The 17,818-nt window shown below is 42.7% G+C and overlaps 1 protein-coding gene across 1 annotated transcript in view; it reads right to left on the minus strand.

Moving 5' to 3' along the window:
• Positions 1 to 17,818, minus strand: part of LOC106587999 (transient receptor potential cation channel subfamily M member 1) — a 61,060-nt gene that overhangs the window by 33,057 nt on the left and 10,185 nt on the right. The window contains exons 2-8 of the mRNA XM_045708531.1: positions 11,723 to 11,799; positions 10,333 to 10,534; positions 8,649 to 8,862; positions 8,146 to 8,270; positions 7,716 to 7,887; positions 5,544 to 5,718; positions 3,437 to 3,560 (exon numbers count right to left, since the gene is read on the minus strand). Of these exons, the coding sequence (XP_045564487.1) occupies positions 3,437 to 3,560; positions 5,544 to 5,718; positions 7,716 to 7,887; positions 8,146 to 8,270; positions 8,649 to 8,862; positions 10,333 to 10,534; positions 11,723 to 11,799 (1,089 nt within the window). The remainder of the gene's footprint in view (positions 1 to 3,436; positions 3,561 to 5,543; positions 5,719 to 7,715; positions 7,888 to 8,145; positions 8,271 to 8,648; positions 8,863 to 10,332; positions 10,535 to 11,722; positions 11,800 to 17,818) is intronic.

The following is a 17,818-nucleotide window of genomic DNA, read 5'->3' on the forward strand; positions in this document are numbered from 1 at the left end:
CTGTAATGTAGTGGACTGTCATTCAGACTGTTATATACTGTAATGTAGTGGACTGTCATTCAGACTGTTACATACTGTAATGGACTGTCATTCAGACTGTTATATACTGTAATGTAGTGGACTGTCATTCAGACTGTTATATACTGTAATGTAATGGACTGTCATTCAGACTGTTATATACTGTAATGTAATGGACTGTCATTCAGTCTGTTATATACTGTAATGTAATGGACTGTCATTCAGACTGTTATATACTGTAATGTAATGGACTGTCATTCAGACAGTTATATACTGTAATGTAATGGACTGTCATTCAGACTGTTATATACTGTAATGTAATGGACTGTCATTCAGACTGTTATATACTGTAATGTAGTGGACTGTCATTCAGACTGTTATATACTGTAATGTAATGGACTGTCATTCAGACTGTTATATAGTGTAATGTAATGGACTGTCATTCAGACTGTTATATACTGTAATGTAATGGACTGTCATTCAGACTGTTATATACTGCAATGTAATGGACTGTCATTCAGACTGTTATATACTGTAATGTAATGGACTGTCATTCAGACTGTTATATACTGTAATGTAGTGGACTGTCATTCAGACTGTTACATACTGTAATGTAGTGGACTGTCATTCAGACTGTTATATACTGTAATGTAGTGGACTGTCATTCAGACTGTTACATACTGTAATGGACTGTCATTCAGACTGTTATATACTGTAATGTAGTGGACTGTCATTCAGACTGTTATATACTGTAATGTAATGGACTGTCATTCAGACTGTTATATACTGTAATGTAATGGACTGTCATTCAGACTGTTATATACTGTAATGTAGTGGACTGTCATTCAGACTGTTATATACTGTAATGTAATGGACTGTCATTCAGACTGTTATATACTGTAATGTAGTGGACTGTCATTCAGACTGTTATATACTGTAATGTAGTGGACTGTCATTCAGACTGTTATATACTGTAATGTAGTGGACTGTCATTCAGACTGTTACATACTGTAATGTAATGGACTGTCATTCAGACTGTTATATACTGTAATGTAGTGGACTGTCATTCAGACTGTTATATACTGTAATGTAATGGACTGTCATTCAGACTGTTATATACTGTAATGTAGTCGACTGTCATTCAGTCTAAGTGAAAGGGAGGGATTGATTAATAAAAGTGGGCCTAGTCTACAGTGTGACTGTAAACCTATTCAGAGGTAGGTAGCTAGGTACTGTCTGTCTGGCTTCCAGCTGTTGGGCATTAGTAGTGCAGATGTTTTCGACATAGTGGTGGGCAGAACAATGGTCAATCACCTTTAAGCTGTGAACGTTTTTCTATGTGCCAATACCAAGCCACATACTGCTGCAGAAAACATTGGATCAGATCAGATCAGATACATCAACAGGATGTTAGGACGGGAGGTCAGATACATCAACAGGATGTTAGGACGGGAGGTCAGATACATCAACAGGATGTTAGGGCGGGAGATCAGATACATCAACAGGATGTTAGGACCGGAGGTCAGATACATCAACAGGATGTTAGGACGGGAGGTCAGATACATCAACAGGATGTTAGGACGGGAGGTCAGATACATCAACAGGATGTTAGGACGGGAGGTCAGATACATCAACAGGATGTTAGGACGGGAGGTCAGATACATCAACAGGATGTTAGGACAGGAGTTCAGATACATCAACAGGATGTTAGGACGGGAGGTCAGATACATCAACAGGATGTTAGGATGGGAGGGCAGATACATCAACAGGATGTTAGGATGGGAGGGCAGATACATCAACAGGATGTTAGGGCGGGAGGGCAGATACATCAACAGGATGTTAGGACGGGAGATCAGATTCATCAACAGGATGTTAGGACGGGAGGGCAGATACATCAACAGGATGTTAGGACGGGAGATCAGATTCATCAACAGGATGTTAGCGATGAGGGTGATGTAGTTGAAGATGTGAGACAGGGATGATGGTGATGTAGTTGAGGAAGTGAGATAGGGATGATGGTGATGTAGTTGAGGAAGTGAGACAGGGATGATGGTGATGTAGTTTAGGAAGTGAGACAGAGATGGTGATGTAGTTGAGGAATTGAGACAGGGATGATGGTGATGTAGTTGAGGAAGTGAGACAGGGATGATGGTGATGTAGTTGAAGATGTGAGACAGGGATGATGGTGATGTAGTTGAGGAAGTGAGATGGGGATGAGGGTGATGTAGTTGAGGAAGGGAGACGGGGATGAGGGTGATGTAGTTGAGGAAGTGAGACAGGGATGATGGTGATGTAGTTGAGGAAGTGAGACAGGGATGATGGTGATGTAGTTGAAGATGTGAGACAGGGATGATGGTGATGTAGTTGAAGAAGTGAGACAGGGATGATGGTGATGTAGTTGAGGAAGTGAGATGGGGATGAGGGTGATGTAGTTGAGGAAGTGAGACAGGGATGATGGTGATGTAGTTGAGGAAGTGAGACAGGGATGATGGTGATGTAGTTGAAGATGTGAGACAGGGATGATGGTGATGTAGTTGAGGAAGTGAGACAGGGATGATGGTGATGTAGTTTAGGAAGTGAGACAGGGATGATGGTGATGTAGTTGAGGAAGTGAGACAGGGATGGTGGTGATGTAGTTGAGGAAGTGAGACAGGGATGATGGTGATGTAGTTGAGGATGTGAGACAGGGATGATGGTGATGTAGTTGAGGAAGTGAGACAGGGATGATGGTGATGTAGTTGAGGAAGTGAGATGGGGATGAGGGTGATGTAGTTGAGGAAGTGAGACAGGGATGATGGTGATGTAGTTGAGGAAGTGAGATAGGGATGAGGGTGATGTAGTTGAGGAAGTGAGACAGGGATGATGGTGATGTAGTTGAGGATGTGAGATAGGGATGAAGGTGATGTAGTTCATGTTATTATTGTTTATGAGGACACATTCTTCAACTATAGTTTATGGGGACTCTGACTATGGGATGCAGTGTTTATGAAATAGAATGGTTTCAGGTCTTCAATGATGATGGATATTGGTTGTGTTGACTTATTTAACGTACCGGGTCAAATGATTGGACACATGACACATGAATGAAAGTACAGGATGACACAAATGAATGGAACAATTTTATTGACACATCAAATAACATAAAACAATAAAAAATGTAAAATGCCGCTTTACTTTCATCACAAATTATAATCTTTAATGTTTGAATATATTTTGAATACATTAGGTTTACTTATGCGGTAAAGTGTTTCTAAAATGTACGTAAAGGCTTAGAAAAATACATTTTAACTACCCAAAATTGTCTTGATACTAAAACCGTTACTTATGACGCATGCAATGCATTGGACAGGAATTCTAAGTGTTATGCTAATGTCATTTATGGGAACATAGCCTGTATAATTATCTCTTCCCTACTCACCAGAGATCGCTTCTTCATGCATTCCATCACCATGAGGAAGATCTGCTGGGCCTGACCGCGGTTGTAGTTGAACGTCTTCTGTATGGTGACCAGGAGCTGGTCCTTCACGCTATCACTTACCAAGCTGAGGGGAGACAGAGAGACCGGTCAAACCGACTCTACAGTCTACACTTTAGGCTTGGAAAATGAGAGGAGACAGAGAGACTGGTCAAACCAACTCTACAGTCTACACTTTAGGCTTGGAAAATGAGAGGAGACTGAGAGACTGGTCAAACCAACTCTACAGTCTACACTTTAGGCTTGGAAAATGAGAGGAGACAGAGAGACTGGTCAAACCGACTCTACAGTCTACACTTTAGGCTTGGAAAATGCTCAAAAGATTCTTCCTGTTCTATTTCCATTTGAAAGTATTTGTGGAGGGCTTCAGTTTGGAGTTTACATTCTTAGTATTATTCAATTGGTTTCATTGTAACTAAATCAATTTTATTTTATTTTTATTTAACCTTTATTTAATTAGGCAAGTCAGTTAAGAACAAATTCTTATTTAGAATGACGTTCTACCAAAAAGGCAAAACCAAGCACAGTATTTGGCTGTAGTCTGTTTCTGCTAGTGTGGACATTAGATCACAGCCCTGTTCTAGTTCTGTTTCTGCTAGTGTGGACATTAGATCACAGCCCTGTTCCTAGTTCTGTTTCTGCTAGTGTGGACATTAGATCACAGCCCTGTTCCTAGTTCTGTTTCTGCTAGTGTGGACATTAGATCACAGCCCTGTTCTAGTTCTGTTTCTGCTAGTGTGGACATTAGATCACAGCCCTGTTCTAGTTCTGTTGCTGCTAGTGTGGACATTAGGTCACAGCCCTGTTCCTTGTTCTGTTTCTGCTAGTGTGGACATTAGATCACAGCCCTGTTCCTAGTTCTGTTTCTGCTAGTGTGGACATTAGATCACAGCCCTGTTCTAGTTCTGTTTCTGCTAGTGTGGACATTAGATCACAGCCCTGTTCTAGTTCTGTTTCTGCTAGTGTGGACATTAGATCACAGCCCTGTTCTAGTTCTGTTTCTGCTAGCGTGGACATTAGATCACAGCCCTGTTCTAGTTCTGTTTCTGCTAGTGTGGACATTAGATCACAGCCCTGTTCCTTGTTCTGTTTCTGCTAGTGTGGACATTAGATCACAGCCCTGTTCTAGTTCTGTTTCTGCTAGTGTGGACATTAGATCACAGCCCTGTTCTAGTTCTGTTTCTGCTAGTGTGGACATTAGATCACAGCCCTGTTCTAGTTCTGTTTCTGCTAGTGTGGACATTAGATCACAGCCCTGTTCTAGTTCTGTTTCTGCTAGTGTGGACATTAGATCACAGCCCTTTTCTAGTTCTGCTTCTGCTAGTGTGGACATTAGATCACAGCCCTGTTCCTAGTTCTGTTTCTGCTAGTGTGGACATTAGATCACAGCCCTGTTCTAGTTCTGTTGCTGCTAGTGTGGACATTAGATCACAGCCCTGTTCCTAGTTCTGTTTCTGCTAGTGTGGACATTAGATCACAGCCCTGTTCCTAGTTCTGTTTCTGCTAGTGTGGACATTAGATCACAGCCCTGTTCCTTGTTCTGTTTCTCACCCAAAGTCCTATATACTGTCTCTGACATGTATTTTACATATATCTGACATGTATTTGACATGTATCTGACATGTATTTGACATATATCTGACATGTATTTGACATATATCTGACATATATTTGACCTATGTCTGACATGTATTTGACATGTATTTAACATATATCTGACATGTATTTGACATATATTTGACATATATTTGACATGTTTTTGACATATATCTGACATGTATTTGACATATATCTCACATGTATTTGACATATATCTGACATATATTTGACATATATCTGACATGTATTTGACATATATTTGACATGTATTTGACATGTATTTGGCATGTATCTGACATGTATCTGACATGTATTGGACATATATTTGACATGTATTTGACATATTTTTGACATGTATTTGACATGTATTTGACATATATTTGACATGTATATGACATGCATTTGACATATATCTAAAATTGCATGTATTTGACCCAGGTCTGTTTCTCACCCGTCGTCCTCAGAGTATCTGTGTGCGAAGGAGATGATGTCAGAGGCCCGTCCACTGCCGTCACAGACCACCACCGGGACAGGGGGGTCCTCCCTCAGGCTCTCCAGGACTATGGAGATGACGTTGGGACCCCCCTCCAGGATCAGACAGACCAGAGGCACCCCCTGACCCAGACCTGGCAGAGACATACACAACAACATGACCCCCTGACCCAGACCTGGCAGAGGCAGACAAAACAGCATGACCCCTGACCTGGCAGAGACATACACAACAACATGACCCCCTGACCCCTGACCTGACAGAGACATACACAACATCATGACCCCCTGACCCCTAACCTGGCAGAGACATACACAACAACATGACCCCCTTACCCCCTGACCTGGCAGAGACATACACAACAACATGACCCCCTGACCCCTAACCTGACAGAGGCAGACAAAACAACATGACCCCTGACCTGGCAGAGACATACACAACAACATGACCCCTGACCTGGCAGAGACATACACAACAACATGACCCCCTGACCCCTGACCCGACAGAGGCAGACAAAACAACATGACCCCCTGACCCCTAACCTGACAGAGACATACACAACAACATGACCCCCTGACCCCCTAACCTGGCAGAGACATACACAACAACATGACCCCCTGACCCCTGACCTGGCAGAGACAAACACAACAACATGACCCCTGACCTGGCAGAGACATACACAACAACATGACCCCCTGACCCCCTGACCTGGCAGAGACAAACACAACTTGCCTACTAATTAGTTCCTATTCATGTTGTTAGGCCTCAGACACGTGGTCCTCATACACAGCAGCGCTGCCTGTAGCTAGCATGTGGTCCTCATACACAGCAGTGCTGCCTGTAGCTAGCATGTGGTCCTCATACACAGCAGTGCTGCCTGTAGCTAGCATGTGGTCCTCATACACAGCAGTGCTGCCTGTAGCTAGCATGTGGTCCTCATACACAGCAGTGCTGCCTGTAGCTAGCATGTGGTCCTCATACACAGCAGTGCTGCCTGTAGCTAGCATGTGGTCCTCATACACAGCAGCGCTGCCTGTAGCTAGCATGTGGTCTTCAGCAGCGCTGCCTGTAGCTAGCATGTGGTCCTCATACACAGCAGAGCTGCCTGTAGCTAGCATGTGGTCCTCATACACAGCAGTGCTGCCTGTAGCTAGCATGTGGTCCTCATACACAGCAGTGCTGCCTGTAGCTAGCATGTGGTCCTCATACACAGCAGTGCTGCCTGTAGCTAGCATGTGGTCCTCATACACAGCAGCGCTGCCTGTAGCCAGCATGTGGTCCTCATACACAGCAGCGCTGCCTGTAGCTAGCATGTGGTCCTCATACACAGCAGCGCTGCCTGTAGCTAGCATGTGGTCCTCATACACAGCAGCGCTGCCTGTAGCTAGCATGTGGTCCTCATACACAGCAGCGCTGCCTGTAGCTAGCATGTGGTCCTCATACACAGCAGCGCTGCCTGTAGCTAGCATGTGGTCTTCAGCAGCGCTGCCTGTAGCTAGCATGTGGTCCTCATACACAGCAGAGCTGCCTGTAGCTATCATGTGGTCCTCATACACAGCAGTGCTGCCTGTAGCTAGCATGTGGTCCTCATACACAGCAGCGCTGCCTGTAGCTAGCATGTGGTCCTCATACACAGCAGCGCTGCCTGTAGCTAGCATGTGGTCCTCATACACAGCAGTGCTCCCTGTAGCTAGCATGTGGTCTTCATAGGCCTCAGACACAACAGTATTAATGTCAGCGTAGTTGAAGTCAGAGGTGACAGCTGAGCATCCCTTTGCTGTCCCTGCCTTATCATGATCTCCAGGCATAGGATGACAAAGGGAAACCCACAGGTCACATAGATCAGCTACTCATCAGGATACAGCAGAGCAGGACAGGCTCGCTCTGATCAAAGAGAAGAAGCCTGGACTATGACAACACGAGGGTATGTTGTATCTAAGATACTAACACCGTGTATAGTTCCAACATTAGCGTTAACATTAGATGGGTCATGGTAAATATGAAGTTGTTCTCGTCTGAGACCCGAAGACTTGTGTTAGTTAGCTCCCTGAGCTAATGCCTTGGGCTTTAGTTCAACGGGCTTACACTGCCTGGTGTTACACAGACAACCCCCCCTCAATCTGTCAGACTTACGTGTGTTGATCTTCTGCAGGGAGATGTGTTTCTCCAGCTGACGGCGAAGACGGACCTCTGCGCCGTACTTCCCGTGGGTCCCGTTATCTGCTAGGATGAAGTGAGAGTGGCTGTTGTTGAGGACAGACAGCTTGGACATGGGGTTGGACATGGCCTGGTACGGACGTGTCACCTGGGAGGGATACATATAATAACATCCTGTTAACATGGAGTTGATTTGAGGAGTTGAATTGAGGAGTTGAATTGAGGAGTTGAATTGAAGGTGAGGAGTTTAGTTGAGTTGAGTTGTGTTGAGGAGTTGAATTGAGTTGAGGAGTTGAGTTGAGGAGTTGAATTGAGGAGTTGAATTGAGTTGAGGAGTTGAGTTGAGGAGTTGAGATGAATTTAAATGGAGAATCACACCCAAACAAGTTCACAAGTTGCGACTTACATCTCTTCCTATCAGATCCTCCTTGTTCTCCACGATGCCCCATGGAGCGATCCCGATGGCACATACTTTCCCCCTGGACTTTGAGGAGTGGTCTTTCAACGCATCTCCAACATGCCGGATCACCCCTAGGATACAATTGGAGCACATTCAGCACTAATAAGGGACGTGGACTCCATTCAGACATTAGTAGAAGGGATTTGGACTTGGACTCAGACTTGAACACTAGGGACTTGGTACTCGACTCGGACTCAAACTTGAACACTAGGGACTTGGTACTCGACTCGGACTCAGACTTGAACACTAGGGACTTGGTACTCGACTCGGACTCAGACTTGAACACTAGGGACTTGGTACTCGACTCGGACTCAGACTTGAACACCAGGGACTTGGTACTCTACTTGGACTCAAGATTTAGTGACTTGCCTACCTTACCGTTGTTTGCTAGATACCTCAGTGGCCACGTCAGTGAATGTAACACATCGTTAGGAAACTACAGTACATACCAGTGCTGACTCCGCCAGTGAGTATCCAGGCTCCGGTGGTGACTGCAGCTTGGATCAGACCCTTTCCAAACACCTGTTTTAATTTGGGCTGCAAGTCAAAGTTCTGCAGTCCCCCGTGGACGGAGATGAGCAGGGTAGGGAGCTCCAGCTGCCAGTCTTTCACCATCAGGTGGAGCATGTGGTCTGGCTTGGAATCGTACGCCACACGGATGTACTGAAGGGGAGAAATGGAGAGAGAGAGGAGGAGTAAATGAGAAAGGAGATGAAGACATTTAATACAAACGCTACATGGATGTCTGTAGGGGAGAGATGGATGGAGAGAGTGAACACGATTATGGTTCATGTCTTCATGTCTTCATGTCTTCATGGTTCATGTCTTCATGGTTCCTGTCTTCATGGTTCCTGTCTTCATGTCTTCATGTCTTCAAGTCTTCATGGTTCATGTCTTCATGTCTTCAAGTCTTCATGGTTCATGTCTTCATGTCTTGTATTCTTGTCTTCATGGTTCATGTCTTCAAGTCTTCATGGTTCATGTCTTCAAGTCTTCATGGTTCATGTCTTCATGTCTTCATGGTTCATGTCTTCATGGTTCCTGTCTTCATGTCTTCAAGTCTTCATGGTTCATGTCTTCATGTCTTCATGGTTCATGTCTTCATGGTTCCTGTCTTCATGTCTTCATGGTTCATGTCTTCATGGTTCCTGTCTTCATGTCTTCAAGTCTTCATGGTTCATGTCTTCATGTCTTGTATTCTTGTCTTCATGGTTCATGTCTTCATGTCTTCATGGTTCATGTCTTCATGGTTCCTGTCTTCATGTCTTCTTGTCTTCATGGTTCATGTCTTCATGTCTTCATGGTTCATGTCTTCATGGTTCATGTCTTCATGTCTTCAAGTCTTCATGGTTCATGTCTTCATGTCTTCATGGTTCATGTCTTCATGTCTTCATGGTTCATGTCTTCATGGTTCATGTCTTAATGTCTTCAAGTCTTCATGGTTCATGTCTTCATGTCTTGTCTTCTTGTCTTCATGGTTCATGTCTTCAAGTCTTCATGGTTCATGTCTTCAAGTCTTCATGGTTCATGTCTTCATGTCTTCATGTCTTCATGGTTCATGTCTTCATGTCTTCATGGTTCATGTCTTCATGGTTCATGTCTTCATGTCTTTATGGTTTATGTCTTCATGGTTCATGTCTTCAAGTCTTCATGGTTCATGTCTTCATGTCTTCATGTCTTCATGGTTCATGTCTTCATGGTTCATGTCTTCATGTCTTCATGGTTCATGTCTTCATGTCTTCATGTCTTCATGGTTCATGTCTTCATGTCTTTATGGTTTATGTCTTCATGGTTCATGTCTTCATGTCTTCATGGTTTATGTCTTCATGGTTTATGTCTTCATGGTTCATGTCTTCATGGTTTGTCTTCATGGTTTATGTCTTCATGGTTCATGTCTTCATGGTTCATGTCTTCATGTCTTCATGGTTCATGTCTTCATGTCTTCATGGTTCATGTCTTAATGTCTTCATGGTTTATGAGGACATTCTATTTCAACTATTGTTTATGTTGAGGAGAGATGAGAGAGAGAGAATGAAGGATTGAGGAGGAGAGGAAAAGGGGGCAGGAAGTGAATTATAAATGAAGGATGCTTCAAAGAAATGAAGGAAAGAAAGAAAGAAAATGGCGTCTAACCATGGCCTTGTTGACATGTCCTCCTCCCTGGAACTCCATGATGCCGTATGTGTCTGTGGGCATGGCCTGTGTGTGTTTAAGCACGGACCAGCGTTCCATGGGCACCGCCACCTGCGCTTTCTGACCTGCCTCTTCCGCCGCCCTGGTGGTCGCCCCCGGGATGATGGCCACATGCTGGTTCACTACCTGACCACAACTGCACCTGGAGATAGAAAGGGGGACATATGGGGGGGTTATACATGCTTATTACTGGTGTTATAATGCATTATAACCACTTCATAATGCTTTCTACATGTTGGTTTATAAAGTGTTAATGGAAGCGTACCGTGATGGAATGTGAAACACAAACAGACAGATCGTGTAAATAGCTATGAAAGATGGCTAGTATTGCTTTGTCAATGTAGCATAGAGCTACTTCACCATATTACTAACAGCTGTTACTGTTCATATTTGTGTGCTGACCAATTTCAATTGCATCTCTGTTTGCTTTAGAGCTATCTGAGGGGTTTTGTCACGTTAAGTCCCCACAATCACCACCATTTGAAAGGATTTGGGCCTTAATAAGGGATTTGGGCCACGTAACGGCAGGTTGTTTATACAATTACTTTACTGAGAGCGTTTCTGTATGAGTGGAGAGTTCATTAAGTCTACATCCCAAATAGCATCATATTCCCTTTGTAGTGCACTACTTTTGACCAGGACTGATAACAGTGCACTATATATAGGGAATAGGATGTCATTTGGGATGTACACTAAGTTATACAGCACTCTAAAAACACAGAGTTTTTTTATCTTTTAAACTGGGTCAGTGAAAGCACTCTCTCTCTCTCTCTCTCTCTCTCACTCTCTCTCTCTCTCTCTCTCTCTCTCTCTCTCTCTCTCTCTCTGCCTCAGCAAATGATCTGGTGCTCATCATAGAAGCATATGAGAATAGTGAGGAGCAAGGAAAATGGGATCGGTGAGAACAGTGGCATGAATGGTACCTGTTGGGTTCTGGGAGAACAGTAGTATGAATGGTACCTGTTGGGTTCTGGGAGAACAGTAGTATGAATGGTACCTGTTGGGTTCTGGGAGAACAGTGGTATGAATGGTACCTGTTGGGTTCTGGGAGAACCGTGGCATGAATGGTACCTGTTGGGTTCTGGGAGAACAGTAGTATGAATGGTACCTGTTGGGTTCTGGGAGAACAGTAGTATGAATGGTACCTGTTGGGTTCTGGGAGAACAGTGGCATGAATGGTACCTGTTGGGTTCTGGGAGAACAGTAGTATGAATGGTACCTGTTGGGTTCTGGGAGAACAGTGACATGAATGGTACCTGTTGGGTTCTGGGAGAACGGTGGTATGAATGGTACCTGTTGGGTTCTGGGAGAACAGTGACATGAATGGTACCTGTTGGGTTCTTTGCTGGGAAATATTTGGATGCACTCTCTTTTCTGAAACGTCTTCTCAATCCAAGCTTTGTGGGCCTGCGAGAGAGAGAGAGATTCATGGTTTAGACTTCAAATCACTCAACTCTGATAAATACTACGTGGTAAAGAAAAGCGGCGCCATTGAAACCATCCGCATAATGACATACTTTATTGAATAGATTGGACACATTGAAATAACTACAGGTTAGAGGTCTGAGATTTCATGTTCTGTTCATTTGCAGTTTATGGACCAAATCTGATGATAAGAACATCATAGCACTACAGAAGAACAACATTAGTCAGTGTGTTTTTTCTGTGTTGTAAAAAATTCAATCGAAGGCTGTGATAAAACAAAAAGATCCAAACATTGAAAATGGATGTTCCATAATATCACAACACACGTTCTGTTAGTGTGTTTTACTGATCCAACAATGGACCAGAACCAGCACCATCTGGTCTCTCCCTGCCTTCACACTGTGGCTCTGTCACAGATGGCTCCCTATTCCCTATATAGTGCACTACTATAGACCAGAGTCCTATTCCCTATATAGTGGTACTACTATAGACCAGAGCCCTATTCCCTATATAGTGCACTACTATAGACCAGAACCCTATTCCCTATATAGTGGTACTACTATAGACCAGAGCCCTATTCCCTATATAGTGGTACTACTATAGACCAGAGCCCTATTCCCTATATAGTGGTACTACTATAGACCAGAGCCCTATTCCCTATATAGTGGTACTACTATAGACCAGAGCCCTATTCCCTATATAGTGCACTACTTTTTACAAGAGACCTATGGGTCTAGCTAATTACTGGTAGAATGCTGCTTTCTATTGTAACAGCCAGGTACAAAAACTCTCATTTCTTGATGGAACAAATCCTCTTAACTACAGCACTGGTCACCTAATCCTGCCTAAACACTCCAACAAAGAACAGGGCAGTGTGTGTGTGTGTGTGTGTGTGTGTGTGTGTGTGTGTGTGTGTGTGTGTGTGCGTGTGTGTGTGTGTGTGTGTGCGTGCGTGCGTGCGCGTGTGTGTGTGTGTGTGGTCGTGTGTGTGTGCGTGTATGCATTCATGCGTGTGTATGTGACGCCAAATAGACCTAATGACTTTGTGTTGTGATTATTGCCATAGTGACTAACAGGTCACTCTACAGCAGAAGCCATGGGCAGGGGTCCTGTCTGTCGCAGAGCACTTTGGGAAATACGTTCACTCTGGATAATGGTGGATTAAACCCAAGTCCCAACAAATAGTGACTGGGTACATCTTGGATTCATGTCTATACTGCAGATAACAAACAGTTAGTATTTATATCTTCTAAAACGGTAACTAACCTCAACATAGTTTTTCTCAAGCTTTAAAAATTATATATATTTCAGAGATTTTGATGTAAAAGTTTGTTCATTGCAAATGGTTAAAATAGTAGAACAATTAGTAAAGGTAGGTCTCTTAGCTTCAGATAATATCAAACTCATCTAGTCAACGACTCAATGGAGCCAGACAACGTTCCACAACAGTCTAATTCATAAATAACATATTACCTCATTATTATCATCCTGGTAAACAGTCTAATTCATAAAATAACATATTACCTCATTATTATCATCCTGGTAAACAGTCTAATTCATAAATAACATATTACCTCATTATTATCATCCTGGTAAACAGTCTAATTCATAAAATAACATATTACCTCATTATTATCATCCTGGTAAACAGTCTAATTCATAAATAACATATTACCTCATTATTATCATCCTGGTAAACAGTCTAATTCATAAAATAACATATTACCTCATTATTATCATCCTGGTAAAGAGTTTAATTAATAAACAACATATTACAAATCAATTTGAACTTGTTTCAACAAGTTCCCGGGAAAGAAAGGTGAGACAGGACCAAAAAGACAGTAAATTCTGTAACTAAAAAGATCCTTTTATTTCTTTAACTCGACAAGTCAGTTAGGTACAAATTCTTATTTACAATGACAGCCAATCCCATACAACGCTGGGACCCCCAATCACGGCCGGTTGTGATACAGCCTGGATTCGAACCAGGGTGTCGGTAGTGACGCCTCTAGCACTGAAATGCAGTGACTTAGACCGTTGCGCCACTCAAGAGCACAGAGAGGAAGTTGGCCAAAAACCCTGCCATGAGAACTCCTAACTCCTAACTCCTAACGCCCTACACACTATAGAGTACAATACAGATTAGTTAGATTGACCACAGATTAACTAAAGTTTTGAAACTAATTTACTTTATAACAATTATATTATATTATGAACTTTTAATCAGGGTGCCTCCAAAATAAGAACTTTGTTCAGAGATCTATTCCTCATGTGGAGTTTCTTTGGAGGCTAAGTAACATAGAGGTTTTATTTATAAAAATGTTTTGGTATTTAACCTTTCTTTAACTAGGCAAGTCAGTTAGGAAGAAATTCTTATTTACAAGGACAGTCTACTGGGGAACAGTGGTTATAGAGGTTAACATGGAGGTTATTTTACAAGGACAGTCTACTGGGGAACAGTGGTTATAGAGGTTAACATGGAGGTTATTTTACAAGGACAGTCTACTGGGGAACAGTGGTTATAGAGGTTAACATGGAGGTTATTTTACAAGGACAGTCTACTGGGGAACAGTGGTTATAGAGGTTAACATGGAGGTTATTTTACAAGGACAGTCTACTGGGGAACAGTGGTTATAGAGGTTAACATGGAGGTTATTTTACAAGGACAGTCTACTGGGGAACAGTGGTTATAGAGGTTAACATGGAGGTTATTTTTTCCTCGATGGAACTGTCTCTAAAATTATATTTTTTTAAAATATATAATTTCAGTAGATTTCTATTCCATTCCCTCTATATGTTGTATCCCAACCTAAGTTGGTGGGACATAACTCAACTCCACTCTATTGCACCTCAAATGAATCCCTGCCTATAAGAAATGAACAAAGTTGACCATAAAACGTTTCTACACCAAAGAAGATATAGAGTTTCCTCGATACATCAGATAAATGAAGAACCACTTACCGTCAGTGGAAGAGCATCCAGTAGAAACTTCAAGAGGAGCACAAGAGCAACTCAACACTCGAACACCCAACTACTAGTAAAGAAGAACTCAACAACTCTCTTAGAACTCAACAACTCTCTAAGAACTCAAGAACTCTCTTAGAACTCAACAACTCTCTAAGAACTCAAGAACTCTCTTAGAACTCAAGAACTCTCTTAGAACTCAAGAACTCTTTAAGAACTCAAGAACTCTCAATAACTCTAAGAACTCAAGAAACTTCCCACCAGCCCAGCTCCAGCCCAGCTCCAGCTCCAGCTCTCTAGCTGCTCTCACCCGGGTCCTCCTAGCCCACTGAAGCCCAGCAGATATGAAACGACATGACTTTATGAAGCGGGGCTCATATGATGAGCATGTGAGCCGGCTCTTTGTTCAAGCCTTGGTCTCATGACTTCAGTTCAAGGTAATCCTTTTGAGAGTCTCATGACCCATATCAGTCCCTGCTCCCCTCCTTGCACACAGGGCATTTTCATCCTGGGCTGGAACGAGAACCAGAAAGAACCCCCCTCCTCCTCTCTCCTCACTAATCTCTCTAACTCTGCTAGAGAACGTTCTTCTCTCCAACTCTCTCTCCTGGTTGTTGAAAAAGAAAGAGAAGGAAAGAAAGAAAGAGGAAGTTCTAATAACCAGAAGAAGAAAAAACATATTTAAAAGAGTAGTGGAACAAAAGGAATGTTTTATCGTAGAATATGTGTCAACCCCCTGCTGCTCTGATTGAACTCTATTTGCATAATTGAGAGAATTGGGCACAGGATGAATGTTGTTGAAAGGGGTTTTGTTGAAGAATGACAGAGCACTATTTACCCATTGATGATTTTAACATGTAATGGAGCGGATCTTTTCTTTATAGCAGCTTCATTACAGTTGGACTTTTCCAAGGAACTTGTTTGATATGATCCTACTAAAGGATGTCTGGCTAAGCCTGTTGTCATGGTGAAACAGAGAGACAAAATAATCAGAGAGGAAACCACTTTCGTTCAGAGGACATTAATTCTACCCTGGCATGTCTTTCCCTGTTAACCTTCGAATTATAAAAATCAAAAGGGGACATGGACTTCTACTGAAGAGAAAATGTTGGTTCTCAATTAAACTCAATTCAACTTTGGTTACTAACATGAATTTAACAAGGAACACTGTGCATGTTTTGAGTTTGTGACAGAAACAAGGTTGAAAATATCTTATTTAAAAAAGACTGATCAAACATTGTGGTAAAAAAAAAAAACTGTGTCTTTCATACCACCCGATGCACCCAGGGTAAACTGGCGAGGGTTGTGTTTTGAAAACACGTGCATCTCGCCCTGCAGCACGGTCCCCTGGGTAAAATAACCGACCTATCCCACACTCTTAGAAAAAAATGTGCTATCTAGAACCTAAAAGGGTTCTTCAGCTGTCCCTATAGGAGAACCCTTTGAAGAACCCTTTTGGGTTCCAGGTAGAACCCTTTAGGGTTCCATGTAGAACCCTCTGTGGAAAGGGTTCTACCTGGAACCAAAAAGGGTTCTTAAAAGGGTTCTCCTACTGGGACAGCCGAAGAACCCTTTACGCAACCCCCCCTTTTTCCCCCCTAAGAGTTTAGGCTCACCTAAACCCTTCATCCACACCATTTAATATGGAAATCCCGTGTGAAATGTATAACTGTGTTACTAGGAACCTCTGTGAGCAGTGAACAACAAGCCTGGAAGAATAAGGCTGTAGTGCGCCACATGAGGAATAGGGAGTTATTTGGGCTGCATCCCTTGATACTTTAGAATCAGATTAGGATAAGTGAATTAACATGACTAGCATCTAGACCTCACAAAACAATAAACCCTATGTGTTTTGGTGGGACAAACAGATATTGTATTCAGTATTATAGTGGCATGACTATTTGAAAACAAAAGACAATTGTTACAGGTTGTGATTAGACTAAAACATATGCTTTGAGATCACATTATTAGTGCTTTGGTTTAATACTATTTGTTTCCTCTTAATAATGAACAGTTCCATTCAATTTGTAAATCACATTATGTTCTCAAAGCAGTCGTTGTGAAGTGATGATGACATGTGAGTGACCAGACACCAGGCACAAACACACAGACACACACACACACACACACACACACACACACACACACACACACACACACACACACACACACACACACACACACACACACACACACACACACACACACACACACGCAGAGACACACACACACACATGCAGAGACACACACACACACACACACACACACACACACACACACACACACACACACACACACACACACACACACACACACACACACACACACACACACACACACACACACACACACACACACACACACACACACACTCAGAGACACACACACACACATGCAGAGACACACACAGAGACACACACAGAGACACACACACACAGACAGACACACACACACACGCGTACACACACACACAAGGCAGTCTGAACGTCACAATACATTAGTGGTAATGAGGCTCAGATCAAAGACCAATAAAAGCAGACATTGGTGATGAAAATAGCAAGCGGCATGCTGAGCTGAGGTATGTCGAAGTGGGCACCCAAAATATCACCCTATTCTCTTTCTAGGGAACTGATATGGACCAAGGCCCTTTGGGAATTCGGGATTTACTTGTTTGGTTTAAGTGGAAGGCACAACATCAACCAATGACAGCCATCTATAGATCCTTAAATACCCCAACGTTTCCATTTCAGTCATTCAGCAGACGCTCTTACCCAGAGCAACATACAGGAGCAATTAGGGTTAAGTGCCTTGCTCAAAGACACATGGATCTAGTCAGCTCCGGGATTTAAACCAGCGACCTTTCGGTTACTGGCCCAACGCTCTTAATCGCTAGGCAACCTGTCGCCCCAAATGTATTATGTTGGAATTCATTCAGTATAGTGTATTATCTGGAGCTTCAAACACGTTTACCATGTAACTAGCTGATAGTACTCAGTGGATGTTTCCCAACTTCATTCATTTATATATTTATTATTAT

The sequence above is a fragment of the Salmo salar genome, chromosome ssa26, assembly GCF_905237065.1.
Source record: "Salmo salar chromosome ssa26, Ssal_v3.1, whole genome shotgun sequence".
Lineage (NCBI taxonomy): Eukaryota > Metazoa > Chordata > Actinopteri > Salmoniformes > Salmonidae > Salmo > Salmo salar.